This window comes from Nelumbo nucifera, chromosome 1 (genome assembly GCF_055504915.1).
Source record: "Nelumbo nucifera cultivar China Antique chromosome 1, China Antique-T2T, whole genome shotgun sequence".
NCBI lineage: Eukaryota > Viridiplantae > Streptophyta > Magnoliopsida > Proteales > Nelumbonaceae > Nelumbo > Nelumbo nucifera.
The window spans coordinates 122,507,755-122,530,475 of NC_142649.1; the positions used below are offsets into that span (position 1 = coordinate 122,507,755).

General features: G+C 39.2%; 2 protein-coding genes across 4 annotated transcripts in view; one reads left to right on the forward strand and one right to left on the reverse strand.

Moving 5' to 3' along the window:
- LOC104611635 (QWRF motif-containing protein 2) overlaps window positions 1-14,230 on the forward strand; it is a 39,850-nt gene extending 25,620 nt beyond the window's left edge. For all 3 annotated transcript variants that reach the window (XM_088894128.1, XM_088894129.1, XM_010278776.3), the window contains 4 exons: window positions 10,519-10,635; window positions 10,736-10,825; window positions 13,608-13,715; window positions 13,788-14,230. In XM_088894128.1, the coding sequence (XP_088750254.1) occupies window positions 10,519-10,635; window positions 10,736-10,825; window positions 13,608-13,715; window positions 13,788-13,862 (390 nt within the window). In that variant the 3' untranslated portion in view covers window positions 13,863-14,230. The remainder of the gene's footprint in view (window positions 1-10,518; window positions 10,636-10,735; window positions 10,826-13,607; window positions 13,716-13,787) is intronic.
- A 6,764-nt stretch (window positions 14,231-20,994) lies between these two features.
- On the reverse strand, window positions 20,995-22,381 carry LOC104611634 (LOB domain-containing protein 38-like). Its single transcript, XM_010278774.3, has 2 exons — window positions 22,012-22,381; window positions 20,995-21,826 (listed from the first exon to the last, which is right to left on the reverse strand). Exons 1-2 carry the CDS (start codon window positions 22,193-22,195, stop codon window positions 21,306-21,308), a joined length of 705 nt encoding a protein of 234 aa, XP_010277076.1. The 5' UTR covers window positions 22,196-22,381; the 3' UTR covers window positions 20,995-21,305.
- Window positions 22,382-22,721: the final 340 nt, after the last annotated feature.

Consider the following 22,721-nt stretch of genomic DNA (forward strand, 5'->3'; position numbering starts at 1 on the left):
TCTTTTCTTTCATTATCTTATTAAATAGTTTAGTTAGCCATAACAATCCTACCTCTCCCATACCTTTCCACACTTCTATTGTGATACCTTCAAACCCTAATGTTTTTCCCTTGTTCATATTATTTAACACTTCCTTCACTTCGGTAATTCTAATTTTACAAAGGTACATGTTAGTTTTGATACTATTGGAGCTACGAATCTCTCCTCCATTAGCACCCTCTACATGTTCTTTATTTAATAATCTTTCACAATAGTTTTTCCATCTTTCTTTGCTTTTCTCATCTTCCTCACATATGCATCTTTGATAGAATTTCTCAAAAATGCTTTCCTCTTAAAAATAGCGGTGTCATCTCCCAAAATCCTTTCTTTTGTCATCTTCTAACATCTTAATTTGCTACTTTGTGCTGAAAGGATTTGAACTTGATTCCTTGAAGTTTGATTCTCCTCTTGGGTTGAGTATTAGTGAAGATGTATAGTAATGTTGTCAAAGTGGAATCAATTTAGAAATTCCTAATGGTTGATGTTAAAAGACTGTTTGTCTTTTGTTTTTATTTCTGTTTAGTATCATAGGGGTACTAATGTAAATCCCCCTCTTTTATATTATGTATGGTTGCCCTAATATAAATACCAAAAAAGCTGGCGCCGTCAGCACAGAGTTTTGCTCACAGATCTCTCTTTTCTCCTCTTCCTTCTCTCTTCTCTCTTATCTCTTCTCTCCACTTTCTCTTCTGGATAATATGGTATCAGAGCAAGCCCATTTGATCTGAAAGGATATTGAGAAAGCATTCTTTTGTCTTCTCCCTTCACTTGTTGCTGAATTTTTTTCTCTGAAGAACCAAGGTAGATCTTTGGACTGATCTCAGAAGCTTCTATCTTCCTTTTTTTTCCTGATCGTGTATCAGGACAGAACCAAAACAAGGGGATCGATCAACTGATGTGAGGTGATCAACACCTGTACCTTCCTTTTTTGTAGGATCGAGTGATCCTTGTGGTGGTTGTAGGTCGGAGGTGACCTATATGTGTTGTGACAACAGCTTTGTAGGTCGGAGATGACCTGTGTGTGCTGTGACAGCAATCCAATGGTTAATTTGTAGGTCGGTGATGACCTGTAGGTGCCGTAACAGCAGTAAAACTTTTTTTTGGTGATTGAAGGACTATGTTTGTCCCCTCATTGGTGTGTTCTTCGTAAAGCTAATGGGGAGACTGGTTTTCATCTACTGGTGTCTTGCCAATTTGCAAAGTCTATTTGGGAGTGGGCTTTCTCTCTTTTTAGGTGTAGTTGGAATCCTCCATCAAATTTGCAAAGTCTTTTTTCTTCTTTCTTTAGGTGGCGTATGAAAAGGGGAAGGACTATGTGGAGAGGACTGGGGGCTGTAGTATGCTGGTCTTTATGGGAAGAAAAAACTCTAGGATCTTCTCTGAAGTAGAGAGAGGTGGCGAAAATCTAAGGGCTCTGATCCATATAAGGGTTGTATAGTGGATGAAATCCCTAGAGCTATTCAGAGATTATACAATGGATGACATGCTAAGGAAGTGGGGTGAGATTGCTAGTTGTACCCAGGCTAAAGCAGTAATGAGTGTGTCTTGGACCCCTCACCTACGGGTTTCATAAAACTAAACTTTGATGGAAGTAGTAGAGGGAACCCTGGACAATCAGGGATTGGGGGTGTTTTCAAGGATGAGAATGGGGTTGTTTCTGCCATGTTCTCAGGCCCAACTGGAGTGGGTGACTCTCTCAAAGATGAGATCCATGTAGTTATGGAAGGAGTCCAGAAAGCTAGGGAGATGAATATTAGAAAACTCATAATTGAAGGGGACTCAGAGGTGGTGGTAGGGTGGCTGAATAAAGACGATAGTGGTTTATGGAGCTATAGCAATGTGAGGAGGAAATTCAGATGGCTGGTTCGAGAAATGAAAGTTAAAATCAGTTGGGTAAAAAGATCAGCTAATTCTTTGGATGACGGGTTAGCTAAACAAGGGGTGGACAGGGATTCAATGTTTTAGGCACAGATGTAATTTAAATTTCTTTTTTTTCTTTTTTCTCTTTCTCTCTTGTTTCCTTTCTTGTGGCTCAAGATGAAGTTGGAAGATAAGAAAGTTTGTCTTCCTCTTTGTAATTCTTATTGTGATAATTAATGAATTTTGTTATTGATAAAAAAAGGGACTATGTTCAAACTAAAAGGTGGTTGGCTCTAGTTTCCTGGTGCTTTTCTTTTTTTCCAGAAATAATACAGTGTGAAAGGGAAACAAGTTGGATTGTATTTTTTCTTTTTTTTTGGAACTCTTTTGAGTGTGATCTGAACCAATTATCATGAATAGTGAAGATTCTACCACATCTGGTGTTTCCTCGATGTAGAATGGTCTGAGTGGGGGTATGGATTTATCCGTCCCTATGGCTGTCATAACTCTTGATGGTCTCAATTACTTAGAATGGTCGAAGGGGATCAGGTTATACATTATTGCAAGGGGAAAGATAGGATATATAAATGGAAGAATTAAAGAACCTAATTCTGGGAGTGTTGAACATGGCAGATGGAACCGGGAAAACAACATGGTAATGTCATGGCTCTTAGTGTCTATGCAATCTCAGGTGAGAAGAAATTTTATGTGGGCTGAAACAACTTATGAGATTTGGGAACAAGCAAAGTCAACCTATTCTGAATTGCGCCACTATGCAAAAATCTATCAGTTTCAGGCAGAATCCTCTACTTGTAAAAAGGGAAATTTGCAGCCCTAATAGTGTATGTTGATGATATAGTTATCAATGATGATTGGAAAGATGAAATTCAAAAGTTGAAGGGATTTTTCTTGATACTCAGTTTAAGGTGAAAGATCTAGGTTCTTTGAGATGCTTCCTTGGAAATGAAGTTATTCGCTCACAAAAGGGTATCTTCATTTCTCAGACACAGTATGTCTTAGATCTGTTACAGTATACAAGAAAATTAGGAGTGAAACCCGTTGATTCTCCTATAATCACAAATTAAGTGATTGTCAAGGTGAATTCATCAAAGATGTGAAGCAATTTTAGAGGCTTGTAGGAAGACTGCTATATCTCTCCATGACTTGGCCAAACATTGCTTATGCAGTGGGTGTTCTTAGTCAATTCATGCATGCCCCTAAGACCACCCACCTTGAAGCAGCTGAAAGAATTCTCAAATATCTTAAGAAATTTCCAGGTGCAGGTTTATTGTTCCAAAAGCACGGGCATTTGAAGGTTGAAGTGTATACTGATGCAGATTGGGCAGGATCATTGGATGATAGGAAGTCTACCAGCAGCTACTATACCTTTGTGGGAGGAAATCTAGTCTCATGGAGAAGCAAAAAGCAGAATGTGGTGGCTAGGTCTAGTGCTCAAGCTGAATATAGAGCAATGTCTCATGGAGTGGCTGAAATAATGTGGCTAAAAAAATTGAGTGAGCTGGGATTTACAGTTGATGGACCTATGACTTTATATTGTGATAGAACCAAGCACATTGGGGTAGACAAGCATTTTATCACAGAAAAGGTTGTCAAAGGGGAAGGGGTATGTCAGGTCTGAAGATCAACTTGCAGACATCTTCACAAAAGGGTTACATCACTTGCGTCATAATGGTCTATGTGACAAGTTGGGCATGACTGACATCCATGCCCCAACTTGAGGGGGAGTGTTAAAAGGCTGTTTATAGGTTGTTTGTCTTTTGTTTTTATTTTTGTTTAGTATCACACGGGTACTATTGTAATTCCCCTTATTTTATATTATGTTATGGTCGCCCTAATATAAATACCAAAAAGCTAGCGCTGCCAACACGGAGTTTTGCTCATAGATCTCTCTTCTCTTCACTTTCTCTTTTGGATAATAGTTGAGATTTAATTCAAGATGGAACTTGTAAATCATAAAGTTCAATGTGAGACTTTGTTAGGATTATTAAAAATTATGGAAAATTGTTAAATTTTAAAAAATAGATTTTTGAATTATACAAGTTTCAAAGATGATTATTAATTAACAACAGTGTAATGAACTTGGTGTAATGGTAAAATCTTGTGCTAGCAAGTGTGAGAATGTGGATTCGAGTCTGAGAATTACCACTTTGTGCAAAAATGTCAAAGGTTAAGACTGTATCTAGTCTACTCCACCCAAGACCCTAGAACCAACATTGGGTAATGGCTGTTTTATCAATTTAAGTCATTGTCACTTTTTTTCTTTTTGAATGTAAGTGATAGATATAAAAGTTATAACTTGTGATAGAACAAAAGCAAATCGTGAGTTCACTACTTCACTATAACGCCAACCCAAAAACCACACTACGCTTCACAAAATGCAACTCATGATCCAAACAAACTAGTTGTGAGTTCTCTAAATATTTCAATGCCCAAAACCAACCTGAGCTTTACAAAGTGACTGCAAGAAGATTAGCTATAAATTTACAAAAGAAGGTCATGATACCCTCATCAATTCTATGCCCAAATATAGAAGATCCAAGGAATCAATATGAAAAATGGAGAAATTTCTGATTAAAAATATAAAAATGGAGAAATTGCCAACCAAAAATATAAAAAATGGAGAAAGTGATTTAGACCATTCACCAAGATTGGAGTTTACAAAAATTTCACTATTTCTCCCATTTGAAGTAGAAAACAACAACAAAAGGAATTCAGATCTGTTAAGAAATGTAGATATGGAGATCTTTGTATAGTAGGGTTTTGAGATTTGAAACCCACCCCGCCCCCCAAATCTTAAGTTTCTAATCAATTTCCACTCTTTGGTCTATGTAAAATTGTATAGATGTGGGATTCATGATTGAACCACAATCTTTGCTGAAATGAGATTTGAGGGAATAGATCTAGTAGAAAGCCTTATGTGCTGATTTCGACCAAGCTTCTTGTGAAAGGAAGAGGAGAAAGTTGGGGATTTCAGCAATAGACAGAGGAAAGGGAAGAAAAGAGAAGAAGGTCGCCTAGGATAGTGATCATAAACCCTAGCCGCCAGCCCCTCATTCTATTTATAATTAACTTAAATATGGGATATTACAAAGATGCCCCTAGTAGGACGGCAACTTAACTAAGTACTTACAATTCCTTTAAAAATAAAAGACTAATGGGCCCAAGGCCCAACAACTTCTTAAAATAAAAGAAAACAAACTAAACATAAATCAGCCCACTCAACACTCCCCCCCTCAAGTTGGGAATAGATGTTACACATTCCCAACTTGTGTAGATCATGTTCCAGCTTATTCTTCGCAACACCTTTTGTGAGAACATCAGCAAGCTGCAGATCAGAAGAAATGTATGGAAGACAAACTTCTCCAGAAGTTACCCTTTCTCTGATAAAATGTCTATCTACTTCAATGTGCTTAGTACGGTGATGCTGGACTGGATTATGGGCAATATTGATGGCTGCCTGGTTATCGCAGTATAGCATCATAGGTTCTTCTGCCTGTACACCAATTTCTTTTAACAGAGAACGGATCTAGAGAAGTTCTGAAACTCCATGTGCCATGGCCCTATATTCCGCTTCTGCACTTGATCTTGCCACAACTATTTGTTTTTTACTCTTCCATGAGACTAGGTTACCCCCAACTAGGGTGCACACTCCTGAAGTTGACCTTCTGTCATCAAGGCATCCTGGCCAATCCGCATCTGTATAGGTCTCTAACTTCAGTTGTCCATGATCAGTAAACAATATGCCTCTGCCTGGATGTCCCTTCAAATATGCAAGGATCCTGTCAACTGCCTTCCAGTGCTGATCTCGTGGAGCATGCATGTATTGACTCACTACACTTACTGCATAGGAGATGTCCGATCTTGTCATACACAAGTATAGTAGCCGACCCACAAGTCTTTGGTATCTCTCAAGGTCCTTCACTGGTTCACCTTCTGATGCACTGATTCTATGGTTTTGATCAATGGGGGTGCTAGCTCCCTTTGTTCCAAGCTTCCCTGTCTCTTGGAGAAGGTCCAAGACATACTTCCTTTGAGAGATAAAAATTTCATGTTTCGATCTTGCAACTTCAATGCCTAAGAAGTATCTTAGTTCTCCAAGATCCTTAATCTCAAATTCCTTATGCAGGTTCCTCTTCAGACTATTAATCTCACTCAGATCATTCCCAGTGACAACAATGTCATCCACATAAACAATTAGGATTGACACCAAAGATCCCCTGCGTTTCACAAACAAGGTGTGATCAGATTGAGTTTGAGTGTAGCCAAAAACAATCAAGGCCTTTCTGAATCTGTCAAACCATGCTCTAGGAGATTGTTTCAAGCCATATAGTGACTTCTTCAGCTTGCACACCTTTCCCTTTTCAGCATTATCATAAAAACCAGTTGGAAGATCCATATACACCTCTTCTTGCAGATCCCCATTTAGGAACGCATTCTTTACATCTAGTTGAAACAAGGGCCAAGAGTATGAGGTAGCAAGGGAAAGGAGTATCCGAACAGAGGTCATCTTTGCAACTGGCGCAAATGTCTCTAGATAATCAATGCCATAGGTCTGTGTGTATCCTTTTGCAACAAGTCTTGCCTTGTACCTCTCTATACTTCCATCTGCCTTATACTTTATTGTTAAACCCATCTGCATCCAACTGTCTCCTTGCCATCTGGTAGGTCCACAATCTCCCATGTCTGATTCTTAATCAAAGCCTCTATCTCTTCCTGCATAGCTGTCTTCCACTCAGGTTTGGAGAGAGCCTCACTAACACCCTTGGGTATAGACACTGAATCAAGAGAAGAGAGAAAAGCACGATAGGAAGGAGAAAATCCACTGTAGGATAAGTATTGTGAGATACAATGGGCAATGCACTTTCTCTTCCCTTTTCTAAGAGCAATAGGGAGATCAAGGTTATCTGTAACAGTGTCAGTAGGATCAATGGAAACTGAAATAGTGGGATCAAGAGAAATACCTGAATCCGTATCAGCCGAATCTGGAGTCTCCAAGGGATTGATAGGAAGTGGTGTGAGTTCTGCTGTAGTGGAATCAACTGCCTTATGAAGTCTCTGCCATGAGTAATGCTGTGAGATGGAACGCAAAGGAGGTGGCAAGGTGGGTGACATCGGGTGGTGGTCAAGCATAGGAGTAGACACAGGAACTGGAACTAGGAGAGGGATAGACTGCTGACTTACTTCCCCAAAACACTCCCCCTGAGAAGGATCCTTTGAGAAGAAGTACGTGGATTCAAAAAAGGTAACATCCATAGTAACATATCGGTTCCCAGAGACTGGATCATAGCAGCAATACCCTTTCTAATTCTCTGCATATCCAAGGAAAACACATTTCTTTGCCTTGGGATCAAGCTTCGAACGGTGAGGACCTAGAATATGTGCAAAGCAGACACATCCAAATACCCTTAGAGGAATATGAAACATCTCCCCCTGAGGAAAAAGAAGGCTGAATGGGGTCCTGAATCCGAGTACACGAGAGGGCACTCTGTTAATCAGATATACTGCCGTGAGAACTACATCACCCCAAAAACGAACCGGAACTGTGGCTGTGATCATCATGCTTCTTGCCGTCTCAACGATGTGTCTGTTCTTCCTCTCTGCAACACCATTCTGCTGTGGACTATAGGAGCAATTGCTCTGATGGATAACACCATACTCCAACAGATATAGGCAAGATGTCTCTCAAAATATTCCCTAGCATTGTTAGATCTGAACGTCTTTATTCTTGTCCCAAACTGTGTTAGTATCATCTGGTGGAATTGCCTTACCAAGGATGGTACTTCATCGCGTGATTTCATCAGGTAAATCCAGGAATATCGAGAGAAATCATCCACAAACAGGAGAAAATAGCGATAGCCACCCATAGAGGGAACATGATAAGGGCTCCACACATCCGAATGAATAACATCAAAGGGAGAACATCTTTTATTACTAGGTTTAAAAGAATGTCTACAATGCTTTCCAATTTCACAACCCTCACACTTCAAACTTGACAGACTCACAGACTCAAACAATTTTGGAAACAAGCAACTCAAAGAAGAAAAGGATAAATGACCCAGACGGTTGTGCCAAACCATAATCTGACCCACAGATTTTGACTCACTATCTCTGCAAACATGATGGCTTTGGTGAAGAGGGAGAGCATCCATGAGGTAGATTCCATTCACTTCACGACCACTCCCAATCGTCCTCTTTGAATCTAGATCCTGCAAAATACAGCGTCTAGGAGAAAAAATCACTGAGCAGTTCAGATTCTTAGTCAAACTACTAACAAATAACAAATTAGTGCTCAATTTAGGAACATGGAGGACAGAGGGTAAGCAAATAGAATCATTAATCTTGACAGATCCCTTCCCAGCAATAGGAACATGGGATCCGTCAGCTGTGGAGACCCTATCTCTGCCAGAACAGAGCTGATAAGAGGAGAAAATAGTGGAGCAATGGGTCATATGCTCTGAGGCTCCAGAGTCTATAATCCAAGGAGATCTCTCCTTACTTGAAGTAGAAACATAGTTTGCAATGACATGTGAACTACCTGTGTGGGCAAAGGAGGTAGAATGAGCTCCACCTGTACCTTGTTGTCCGCTTACGGCTGAACTGGAACTAGCTGTATCCCTTTGATTCAGAAGTAACCCAAACCTCTCAAGCTCGGCCCTTATTGCAGTAGCTGCAACGGACTCCAAAGCAGCTGTAGTAGGGGGGGCTGGAGTATCACCGGTAACTGCCATGTGTGCATTTCCTTTCTTATTCTTCAATCTGGTCGGTACAAGATGTGGATGAAGCTTCCAACAAGTGTCTCTTGTATGCTTAGGCTTCTTACAGTAGTCACAGACCAAGTCCCTTTTGTCTTCCCTTTTGTTTTCATTGCCATTCTGTTTAGGTTTCACAGCACTTACCATAGCAGACTGATCAGAATTGAGATTTTTCATCATTACATCCCTCCTGCACTCCTCTCCTGACACAAAGGCATATGCTTGGGAGAGAGTGACACTGTCCCTGGAAAGAAGATGTTGTCGTGTAATGTCATACTCAGGGTTAAGGCCAACAAGGAATTCGAACACCCTATACTTCTCTAAATGTCTTTGATAGGTAGCTGCATCCTTGGTGGTTTCCCAAGCAAAGGTTTCTAGATGGTCGATCTCCTGCCACAGAGTCTTAAGGACTGAAAAATAGGCTACAACAGATCTATCTCCCTGCCTTGTGGCGATAATTTGATTTCTTAGTTGATAAGCCCTAGCAACATTCTCTCTCTGTGAATAGGTCTCTGCAACCCCATCCTATATCTCCTTAGCAGTGTTTGCCCATAAAAAGTTTTTACTTATATGTGGCAACATAGAATTACACAACCATGTCATTACCATATAATTTTCTTGCACCCACCGGGAGTTGCCAGTTTTGGGTTTTACCTCTTCACCAGTAATATACCCCAATTTTCTACGAGCCCCAATGGCCATCTTTGCAGATTGGGACCATTCCAAGTAATTTGTACCATCCAACCTAACTGTAGTAATGGTTCCGGCTCCAAAGGGGTCTCCAGCACCTCCTCCCACTAGTCCCATTTCATTCCCGGGCTTATATTCAACTCTGTGTCCCTCCATGTGTCTCAAAGAGGTACAGAAAACAACTAAAAAATGCAACAAGAACAAACAAAATACCTTTTGGAACCAACGACACTCCTTTGGTGTCCTGGACTTTCTTCCCACGAATGATTCCTTTTCGGTGGGATGGGGAGAAGAGAGAGAAGAAGCAACTGCCCTCTCTAGAGGCCTCCAAACCACATGGAACTTGAATTGCCCTTTACAAAAAACCCAGAGGAACCCTAAAAAAATAGGGCACCACTACCTAGGTCAAAATTGACGAGTCCAACAAAATCAGGACTCTTCCCCTTTCTCCAGTTTTTCTTGATTCTGATGAGAAACCCTAGACCAGCTACAGGGCATATAGATCCATCAAGAAAATCCAAAAACTGGGCTTACCTGAAAGCTTCGATCAGCCTCTTAAATCTCCATGCAGTCGGCTGATCTAGGGCTGCAGGAATGAATCTCTTCAAGAACCTTCAACCTGCTCTGATACCAAGTAGAAAGCCTTGTGTGCTGATTTCGACCAAGCTTCTTGTGAAAGGAAGAGGAGAAAGTTGGGGATTTTAGCAATAGACAGAGGAAAGGGAAGAAAAGAGAAGAAGGTCGACTAGGATAGTGATCATAAACCCTAGCCGCCAGCCCCTCATTCTATTTATAATTAACTTAAATATGGGATATTACAAAGATTGGTTTTGTATGGGTTTCTGTTTTCAAGCGTAGATTTTTGAAACCTAATAGTTGAGCTCCCTCTTGAATTGGACTGATTGAGCAATCTAGATACTTTGACTAAGGGACTGAAAGTATGGCATTGAACTTAACACAAGAAAGAAACTTCCCTGTATGTATGAGTAAACACCTTGGCTTTTCCAAGTTTTATTTTGTCATGGTTTTACTCTATTAACTGTGTTAAAATATTGGCATGCATGCTTGATCTAAAAAGGGTTGGATGGATGGACTTCACTCAATTTAACTCTTTAATTATCTACATCTGAAGCTTGTTAACACTTGATGTGTGCAGATGACCTATTTGGAAGAGTGGTCCCTTCTGGATAGAGACCACTCAAATTCTTTATCAGGTGCTATTGAAGCTCTCAAGGCTAGCACTCTCCGCCTCCCAGTTGTCGGTGGAGCAAAGGTGTGTGTCATGAGATTTTTAAATGAGGTGTACCTCAAACTCCCCATCGATTGGAAATATGATGCTTGACAAAACTTTTCTATGCTCTTTCTTTTTGCAGGCAGATATCCAAAATGTGAAGGATGCTGTTGGTTCAGCAGTTGATGTTATGCAGGCAATGGCATCCTCAATATGCTCTTTGCTGTCAAAGGTAAAGCTAATTGAACTGGTACTGGAGTTGGCTGTTAAACATATCAGATTCAAGTTTTTGGAATGTTAGAAGAAGCAAGTTTTATTTGTACACTATTTAATTGTCCATGTCAAAGCATTTTTCTGGATGCAGTAATAGCTATCATCCTTGTTTAGCATATTGCATGGTATGCTTTCTGACCAGGATTCTAAATTCTGGGAACATGTTTGAATTTCAAGATTCTGTACCCTTTGGGGGGTGATTGGATAAAACCCTGAAAAATAACGGAAATATCTATGGCTCTGACCTAATATGGATAGACAATAGGAAAATATATTTAGGTATAAAAGAAATAGAGAAAAGGTAGTAGATGTAAAATGAAGTAAAAGAAGAATTAGTAGAGGTTTAAACTTTTTGGTTTTTGTATTATTTTTCTTTGTATTTCTGGATCAGGCTTAACTTTCTTGAAATTCCATCAGAACTTTGACCAACATTCCTAGTCAGGTCAGAACTAGTAACCTTATAAATATCATCCGTGTTCTTTTTTTATCAGTTACAAAATTCTTGATTTTTTTAATCAGTAACAAGTAACCTTATAAATTGGAAGAGAAAAGAGGAGCATACTAGCAGTTTGTACCACAGTGAAGGAGATATGAGCATAGGATACATAAAAGAGCCACCCAACAAAAAAAGGAATAACCACGACTATAAGGACTAGCGACATTGAAGTTGGCCAATCTTATTTGGAAACCAAAACTCTGACTTGGTGTCGTAAGTCCAATGTTTCACATAGAGAAAGGATGCGAGGAGTTGTACATGCTAAGGCATGTGGCATAAACCTGCAGTCTCCTGAGCATTGATTACTTTAATTAATAAATAATTAAACTAATACAAAATAACTAAAAATATGGTAAATATCCCATACAAATAGAAAATTTATGAGAAATTAGACATTTTTATGTTTGCAGTTTCTAATAATATAACCATCACATTTAAATAGAGAACTGAAGTATACCTTCCATAGTTATATAAGAATCATAACCAATCAATATCACTTGGAAAGTTGCAAATCAAAATTAGAATTAACACTTCATAGTTTCACATAAATTGCACAACATTAACATAAACAAGTGTGTCTCTCAAACATGCAGCAGTAACTATCATTTGCTAGAACATCATCAGTATTGATTTGATATTTAACAAGCCTATAGTATGTGGGAAAACGTGTTTTTTTTCTAATATGTGGGAAAACTCTTCCTATAGGTTTCTGGCCTTTAAGAATCTTGTTGACATGATGCCCTGTCAATGCACATTTGACACACAATAGGTCACATGAGAACTTGTATATCTTGTTTTACTTCTGAAGTGTAACAAGTGTGTCATTTGCAGTTTGGTTATGACCTGCTTAGATTTGGTGCATAAATGTGCTTATTTTTCTACTTACATTCATGTGTTTAGGTGTCTGTGTTTGTACATATTTATATATATGGGTTTCTAGATTTTGGGGCCTTACCATGTTACATACATGTCTGCGTAGGGAGGTGGCATTTGTGTCTTTAAAGTACAAAGATCAACATATTGTTTATACAAATTGATCATGTTAAGTGCCAAACATTAGGAATTTAGTCCACCCCTCCCAAGACCCCAGATAGCTAGGACCATCATTGGGTAATGGCCTTTTTACAGCATGATACAAGTATGTGTATGTTCGGGATCCCCTACTTTTACTCTCGTCTTTTTTATTCTCTACTTTCTTCCACTAAAGCAAACCTTAACTTGTTGTTTTTTGATAACTTTAACAAGAATTCTTCTTTTCCTGAAACCATCATCATCTTTTCATTCAACTTCATCTAAGCCTTGTCCCAACTATATGGGTCGGCACATGAATCATTATCGCCATTTGTTATACTAGCCCTTGGCACTTCTAGCCCTTTCAACTTGCCAACAGTTGGCTGTTTCTAATGGGTGTTGTAGATGGTCTTTTATGCATGCGAACAAACCATCTAGTCTACGTTTCTCTCATTCTTTCACCTATTGGAGGTACTTCTAGCTTCCTTCAGTTGACTTCATTTCTGACCCTATCCTTTCTAGTTTTTCCACAAATCCATCTTAGCGTAAACATTTCTGGCACTCATTTTTTTGACATGTTACTTGATTGCCCAACACTTAGCTCCATTCAGCACTTGTGGCCTTGTTGCTATTTCATAGGATTTTTCTTTTAATCTTAGTATTCAGCTATCATGTAAGACCCCCCCCCCCCCCCCTCTCCATGTGACCCTAGGTGATTTCAATTGTTTTAAAGGATAATAAGTCTTGTTGTTTGTTGTTGTTCTTTGTCCTTGGTTGGTTTAATGGAATTTCCTTTTACCAAAACATAAAAACAATAGGTGATGTGACATGTCTATTGACAAATCACCAACCCAAAAAGTTAAAGAAGCAAGAGTTTCAAGTGAATGAGTGTATTCGATACTTTAAAACATGGTTGAAGTCAAAGATGGTAACATGTATTTCATTTTATTTTACGGATAAGTACACTGCACTCCACCTCAGAATTCTGAATTCCACTGCAGATCTACAACAATTCAAAATGTCAAACACCCCCACCCTAAACACCAATATCCGTCCATGTAACGGTGGAGCTAAGAATTCTGGGGGTGGACTGAACAGTCATTCTCCCTTTATTTTATACTTCTTTTACCCTAAACCCACAAAATAAAAAAAGAGAATACTTGGAGGACCTGTCGTTTGCCTTTGACTTAACTCCAGTTTACCTGTTAACGTTAAAACCATCTGTCACTTGCAGGTGGATGAGATGAACTCCTTGGTGGCTGAACTTGCAAATGTTGCCGCTCAAGAGCGGGCTTTGTTATTTCAGTGCAAAGATTTCTTGTCCACATTAGCAGCTTTACAGGTAAGTATTGCTCGGATTTCTTCTTTGCTTTGGTTTCTCTGGGTTAATTGCTAATAAAACTTGTGGTAACAGGTGAAGGATTGTAGCCTGAGAACACATATATTACAACTAAAACGTGTACCAACAAGCCTGACAACACAAGTGTAGATTGATCTTATCTGACTTCCTACTCTAAATGCTAACATCACATCAAACCTTTCTTTTTCTCACCCGGAGGCAGCACCGGAGGCTGTAAGAGTATTGAATGGTTGCTTGTGAGAGAAAACAAGAGCTCTAATTTGCCCTCTTTGGAACCCGTTGGAGACCAGCTGTATCATGTATTTTGTATGCACAGATTACAGAAAATGGCTTTTTGCTCTCGGGAATTCATATTAGGTGTAAACAAATCTGTCTTTTTTCTCCTTTTTACCCCTATAGTTAAAAAGGAAAGCTGCTGTAAATATGTGTATGATGTTTCCCAATTCCCCCCTTCCCCTTTATTCTCAGTTTATTTTTACCAACTTTTTGTTTTCTTGTCTGAGCTTGTCTATCATTGTGATAATAAAAACTAAAATAAAAATAAACCATAAGTTGCATTCAATTCATTTGCACTCATAATTTTCAGTGTAACGAAATTGCATTGCAAACGAATTGGATGAAAGGTGTGCAGAGCCAGAGCCATGATTTTTTTCGGTGTCTAGTGACTTTAACTAGCCCGAAGGATTTAACAAGTTCGTTTGCAGGTGAGAGTGATTGATTTGGCTTGTCTTCTGTTTGCGTCGGTTGTCTGAACTCAAGAACTTGTATAGCATGGTAGTGATTTTACCATACCATAGAATCAGATTACTGCCTTGCTTGTTCCTGGGAATTATTTTAGCTGGGAGTGCATTTGCTGAGCAGAGTACCATGACCATCAAACCAAACCTGGAAAAGAACTCTAGGTAGGTGAGAAACTGAGAATGGGCAGGGCACCAGGTAGAAGCTTATTTGGAAAAAACGAAGGAAATGGAAATCCCTCAGTGTTAAATCTGATTTGTCATTTTCCTTATACGAAATAGATTATCTAACTATTTGTCTTGCTTTCTTGATAATCATCTATTGCCTAGACTTCCTTATTCGTCCGTCTCCCCCCAAACTTTTTCCATCCATATCCTACTGTTTTTTTATCCAAACCCACCACACGCTTTCCCCTTTGCGTCCGAAGTAAAGTAATAGTCAAAGGGTAGGCTAAATTGATTTTCACAGTTTGAATTTTTTAAGTACAACATGTTCCCCCAAGTTTGAATTCCAAATGGAGTAGAATAGTCAGTCCCATTCTATTGTTTTTCACTTTCCAAGAGAGAGAACAAAGCCAAAGTCTGGTTTTCTGGAGGGGTGTGCCAGTGTCGGCAGGGAGCATTCCATCTATCCCGGTATAGCTGCTTAGTTACACAAGGGTTTCTCTGTTATCGGGACCTTGTCTCCTTTAAACGGGATTCGGGGGATACTGGGAACAGCAGCAGCTCACTACTCTCAATTAATATAGATTATAGAACCTCCTGAACATGCAGAAGTTGGTGTATGGGAGACCTCTGCCATCACTATTCACTAAACCACGACGAGTTCAGTACTAGGTTCACTGTTCACTCTTTCCTCTCTCTCTTTCTCTCTCTCTCACATACACATATATTCTCTCATTTCATCATGAGAGAGCAGGCAGACGTTGACCTTGGTATGAGTTTAAGACTTTAAAGACGAGGAGAAGATCCCCCAAACAAAGATCATGTGGAAAATGACGTAACAAGTTCTCTCTCCTTCTCTCCTCCGGTTGATATTTGGTAGATAGTTGAAGATATATATAGGAATTGGATGTCATTGTCAACATCCCCCACTTCTCCTTTAGTGCACCAGACCATCTCCCTCCCTCCAAAACTGTATCAATTGGCTACAGATGTGCAATCTACATAGATGCATGGATAACCCAGCGACGACATTACCCTCAGACCACGGTCGCGGGTAATGCGAGTACGCCTTGGAGTTTGGGAGTTGTGAGAGAGAGAGAGAGAAAGAGAGGGGGGGATGGCATCCGCCCGTCCATGGCAGAGTCGACCGGTTTTGTTCGTACGTACTAGCTAGGTACCAAAAGATTCCTTTCCTTTCTCATGGGAGGTGTGGACCTTTTACTTGGGTCATGATGCTTCCTCGTCTGGAATACCCCCCACTTCCGCTGTGCTACAGTTATGTAATCTGAAAAGTCTTCAGAGGCCATAATAGTAAATGATTTATTAGGAGAAATCAGCATTTGATTTCTCCGGCCACCTGCTTCCGTGTCCGTTGCCATCAATATACCTTAGCTCTCTGACACTGCTCCTGCGAGAGATGGGCATGGTCGCCCACTCACCTCTATATTCTAACATAAACATCATCATCGTCCACCTCACACAATAATGTCTGCATGCACATCGATGATGCTGACATGATTGTCCTTCCTTCGCTTCCAGCCGACGTGACTGTAACAGGCTACTTGTCCAAACAATCATAAACTCAATGAATGAATGAATGAATTACACGAAATGTGTCAATGGGTCTTTGTTTGTATTGGGATTGTTCCGCTTGCTGAGACCTACCCAAATGGCCGACGGCCCAACTCTAATCGTCGGCTCCCGCTTTCCGACTATCCATGTATGTCATTATATTAATTTAGGGTATCTTTATTTTCTCTTAATTCTCATATCGTAATAGGAATCTTTTAACTTTAAAAGAAAGATGGTTGTTCGTTTTCTATTGTCTTTTATCTCTTAAAGTGCAATCATATAATTTTTTGTTTTGTAATAATACACCAAAAAAGACAAATAAAAACTCTCATATATGGAGTCAAAATGGATATTTAATAACTTTCAAAAATTAGAATTCAAAGTTCAAAACAACATTCTCTATGTTTAGAGTTCAGAGAAAAGAAAAATTCACCAACACCAATATATCTCTTAATGTAATTATTACACTTTTAGATGTCAAACTTCAGAGCAAACGAACAAACTCTTAACATCATCAACTATTCAATTAGCTAAACTTATTAATCAAATCATCTTTTTTATTTATGCAAATTTAACATAAAATCTGGCTACTGTTCTTGTACTAATGTCCACATACATTCTCTTAATTATAAAAGGGCATTTACCAGGGTACACTTCGCCTTGTTAGGCTTCAAAAAAAGAAAACTCTGGCTAGCTAAACCCCTGATTAATGCGTATAACTTTGACAAGAAACGCGTACATTTTACAATTTAACCTTTCAACGTAGGATGCTTATTATTATTACTGTCTCTCTCTCTCAACATTTTGTCACTAGTACTGCCCTTGAACCTATTAATTAATTCTTTGTATTTGTTCAAACTTCAAAGATTTAACTTAAATCCATCGATCCATGTGTAATTACGAGAAAGCAAATTGTGAAAAACATCAATAAAATCAAAAGACTAATTGGCCATAATTTTTTCTTTTTTGATGGGGTTGATTATTAGGAGAATGACGGTTAAGCTTAAGGTCAGAATTTGTAAGTTCAAAGTACATTTGAGGTAAGTGCTAGATTGAAATTGATGCCAATTTACAGGTGAACATGAATGCATAAAATATGAGTTTTTAAGATTTTAAATATTTATAGCTCTGCAGTGGAAATAAAAAATATGCATTGGACCTGTCCATACTTCACTGATTATTTCGTTGTAATCCGTCAAGTCAAGGGTTAGATAGTCTACTTAGGATCCTTTATTGAAAGTGGTGTATGCATTTGTTTGTAACCTTTAGGGTATATTGGAATGTGCTGACATATAACATATTCCATCCTTTAAGCGCCAATCAATTATGGTGATCTGATGGGTGCCATTTGTGCATCAAAAAACAAACATCTGATGGACACAATATTTTCTTTCACTTATCTTCATTTTGGCTGTACTTGCAATTGTGTTCGATTAATTAGAGATATTACCTTGGCTTCAAGAAAAAATTGAAGATATTACCTTAGTCTTCCATAGATTGTTAGAATTCGCATGCAACCTTAACTCTACATTAACACAAAATCTGTGATCCTAGAGAGCAGAAACCCACCCATCTGAACTGAATAATGTTAAACTCATTTATGTGCCTTTTTAATATTTCAGCGGAGCATAGGCTTCTTTTCTGTAATTTTGGTTTGCCCATCTGAACATGGGCTAAGGTTCTGACATTTCATTGCGTAGTGGCGTTATTGTTTATTTTATTTTTATAAAACTATAATGTAATGTATGTATGATATATACACATGGGAATGGCCAAATGAAGTTTAGATCTGTAATTGGAATCGGAGTTGGAATTGAATTGGTCTATTCTCATAGTCTGTTTGGTTTAGACAGAAATGGGAATGAAAATTAGAATCAACAAGAATGGAATTTCATTCCTAAAAGAGAGGAAGAAAATGCTATTCCCTTAAATGAAAGAATACCATTCCACCAAAAATGAGAATGAGATTCTAATTCCACCCAACTAAACAGTTGAAATCAAAATAATTTGTTCTAATTTCAATTTCAGACCCTTATCCTGCAAACCAAACAGGACCTTAGTAGTAATCAACGGCCCTAAAATTGAATAAAAGGGTAAAATGCCCTGTTTTTAGCAGCCCATACGGCCGATGAAGGCTGTAAACGTCCCACTGGTGAGCAGGAAAGTGAGAGAGATATATACTAATTAAAACTGGGGTGGAAATAAGATACCATAGCCAACATTCGGAATCTCAAAAGCCAACCCAAAGTGCAAGTTGGTCTCTCGTTCCAACCAAAAGCAACAAAAAATAATCAAAGAATTGAAAAAAAAAAAACGATAGAAGAAAACCGGAAACGATTAATGATGACCTAAGCACAAAGCAAGTAGAGATTAATTAAAGGTAATCCAGGCTAACATTTGCTCTTTGCGTTAAATCTTTGGATTAGCTAGCTGGAGTTAAGTTTAGTCGTCGAGGAAAAAGGAAACTTAAAGGAAGACTAGCTAGCAAGCTACATTGGATTCATAATAAATAAATAAATCAAAGCAAGTTGTGCATGTTGAGAATAAAATAATAAACTATTGTAAAAGAAAGAAAAAGGTGGGGTGTGGGTAGAATGTGGAGTTGATGCATATCTCCACCCAGAAGCTTGGAATTTGTCGTTGTTACCTAAATTCAATGCAACTTGTTTACACTAATAAGAAAAAAAAAAAAAAAAAGGAAAGAGAGCGGTGGTGGAATCCGCGTCGAGAGAGAGAGAGAGAGAGCTGAACATCAATTATATATTTTTACAATTAAATTGAAAATTAGTATTTTTTTATTTTTACTATATATTGGTTTGTTTTTTTTTATATAATACGCACATCAATTATTCCCATTTGTTCTTAGTTACATTAATTTAATTTTTATGTTAAAATCAAATTAAATATACACATACTGACGACATACATGAATTTAAAAAAGGGGGGGACGGACGGCAAAAGACAAGGAGATCCTAATTTCACGTAAACTTTTGGCCTCTATCGGCCGGTCAAATATCTTGAACTGGACCCTTAATCCTTGGGTATACAACTATGTAAGTATGATGTATTTCGCTCCCTGTCTCTATCTCACTATCGCCATCTTTATCTACGCACGCAATGGTAAATATATTAGTTGATCCCTTCAAGCCAGAAGCAACAAAAGTCCAACTGATGCCCCCAACCCAACCCTAAAATGTACAATGATCAGTTCTTCGCTTAAACTGCATCAAAGAAAAGTAAAACCATCAGACGGGGCTTGTGTTGTGTGTGTAGCGTGTACGTGTGGGCCGGCATTGAATAAGAATTTTTTTGTGTACATTGTACAAGCACAGCACAAAACGGAAGAGGGTTGTTTAGGATTTTAAGCTCGGTTTAGAAGGAGTACAAATTTAAGTACTTAGAGGATGCAAAACCTTTTCAAACTGAGCTTAGGTGATAAACAAGATATACAGTTGCTCTCTTTCTCTTTTTCGATAAAACAGATAAGATAAAAGAGAAAGGGGAAGAAACAAAAGAGAGGTGAGATGCGGTGCGGGGTGGTGGGATGGGATGGGCAGAGAGCAAGTGGGAGAAGGTTCCGTGGGGCCCACGCCAAATGCGGCGAGGCGAGGCTAGGCGCGGCGCAATGCAAAGAACCAACCGATGGATTGGATTGAGGGATGGATGAGGCCATGACCATGAGTCCATGAGGGTTGCCTTTTATTTTATTTTTCTTGCTTTATTATATTTATATTATTCTATAGATACATATAAATATAATAACCTTTTTAACCGTACTTGTTTGTTTAATAACAATTAAAAGATAGGAATATTTTAATTTTACCTCATTTATTGCTGTTCCCAAGTCATCTTCTTCCTACTGCTTTTGAATTCCAATTCCATTCAGGGGGGAGGAGTTGGTGGTTTTCATTGTTTTCACATTAAAATAACAGAAACAAGAGGTGGTGACGTGGATCGTACCCTATACTCCATCCATCCCAAACGGAGAAGAGAGAGATGCGCAACTCCATTTCATCATCAAGTGATTTGAAAAACAGAAATAAACGTAGAAAGTCTCTCTCGGACTTGAGAAGGAAAAATAAAAAGAATGCGAAAACGCCGAAATCCACGCTGACATGCGCCGCACTCCGACGATTCTCTCTTCTATGAAAAGTATATATAAAAGAGATTGGGGGTTTAGATTTTGCATTACTGTGGGTTCCACCCACTACCCATCAATCCACCATCCACCACCACCACTTGATTGTGTCATTTGTATCCTTACAATTATGTATCTTCAATTCTTCATGTATGAAGTATGATCGATGACGCCCCCCTAGTCAACTCATACTTTCCTCTCTAAGTCTCTAGTCTCCATTTTAAGGAATACAAATATAAATATGTAGAACATAAAACTTTATATTTTATATTATTTTGTATATATTTGTATTTATATTCTCAATTTAATTTAATTTAGAAAGAGTATAAATGCAAATGTATAAATATATACAATACAAATATATATATATATATATATATATATATAAACCATGGTATACTCCTGAGCGTTATGGATAAATTAAAACCATGGTAACAAGTTTGGCCACGCTTAACGTGTTTCCGTCCCTTTTTCTTCTCCCACCACTTTGAGGCTACACCACCCTCGCTATTTTCCTTCTCACTTCTTTAATGGGAAAATTCCGTTTAGTTGCAGAGAGAGAGAGAGGCAGAGCACGGCCTCGAAATAAAAATGGACCTATTACCTTTTCTTTTTTCTTTATATAATTTAAAGAGAGAAGAAAAAAGAATTATCATCATCGTCTGATCATCATCATCATGATCATCGTTATTATTACTATTATTATTTATTAACGCCACATCTCACCACAAGAAAGGATAATAGAAGAGGGATGACCGGCAGACTCATCTTTCCCTCCGTCACAAGAGAAATCCTTTGCCGGATAATTACAAAACCTCGCCGGATTTCAAAACCGGGACTTCAAAATTAAAAGAAAAAAAGGAAAACAAAAAAGTTACATCGAACATCGACGAGTTCAAAGTAGGTAAGTTTCGACCAGACTCCCCCCCGCAAATTTGACAATTTTCCGTCTCTCTCTCCTCAAAGGAACAAATTCAGAAGCTTTGGCTCGCCGCTTCTCATCTGATCCCCGGCAGCAGCTCCGCTGTCGAAGCTCGTCGTTACCGATTCTTCCGAATTCATGGATGGACTCCCTGGACGACGCTTCTCCACCATCCCTCCCACTCCTCGTCCTCCGGCTGCCACTCTCTTCGGGAATCCCGGCATCAAAGACAGATCGAGATTGCCAGGTTGTAGGTTGAGCCCCGCCACCTCATCGAAGCCCCTCCGCTTCGATGACGTCCTCGATCGGGAATACAGATCTTGCCGCTGCTGCTTCTTGGTGTTGGTACACGCAACTTCCACCTCAGAAGTTTCGTCGGAGTCGTGGGATAGGATTCCGGCCACAACATCCGTCATGGGACGCAAAGTGCCGCCTCGAAGGACAGTCTCAACCGCCGTCTGGCAGACGTGCCAGTTCCCAGTCCAAAGAAGCCCCACGGCTCCGTTTACGGGATTGACAGTACGGCCGCATGCCTCGTATAGGAGTGACTGGAAGAGAGCTGGAATTTCAAACATGCATTTAACGATTCATCAGATAAAACCATAAAGGGTAAGGCAGAATAAAATCAAACTCAAGCTCGACCTAGAAAAGAAGAGAAGTTGTAGGGAACGAAAATTTGAACAAAACTTTCCTAAATGATAATTCTACGCTTCTTTTTGCATATCCTATTTTCTTAACCATTACCAGGTCGCTGGTTTTCGGGGACAGCGGTTATGAAGGACATGAGACCGGCACGGCCAAAAAACTTGGCAACAAAAACAGTAGCATGACCCTGTGCCTCAGGACTCTCAATCCATTGAAGGCAGGGACGGAGAATGCAAGACTCGCTGCATCCCTTTCGAAGAACTCGACAGCCATTGCAACTCATCTCTTCTTGATGTCAGGATCATGAACCAAAGCGACAACCTCGGATTTTGGTTGGTAAGGAGAGAGATGAGGTTTAAGAGGTTTCTTGGCAACCAGGCAAAGCAGAAGGATGGAGTAGGAGGAGAGGATGAGAAAGAAGAAATTAAGGAGAGATGAGAAGGAAGGATTGAAAAAGTTAGAAGGCGGTGGGAGGGAGTTGGGAGAGGTGGATTTATATGTATCCGGACTCGAGGTGGAGCCTCGTCTTTTCAAGTTAAAGACTAACCATAGTGGTTGGTTAGCTTTGCTCTTGGGTCGTCTTGGCCCTGCCTCTTTTGGGAAAGGGAGGAGGGATTAGGGAGAGTGTGGGTATATATTTGGTATTTCCATTACCAAAGTTTTCTTTTATTACTTCTCCTCCTATTTTTTATTAAATATTAAAATAAGAGAAAAAGAAAGAAACGAGAGTTGTATGTGTGTGCGTGCGTGGAGAAGGGCGGACTGCGGAGTTAGGTTCCAAACTCCTTGGCGCGAGCGGCTCCGTGTTT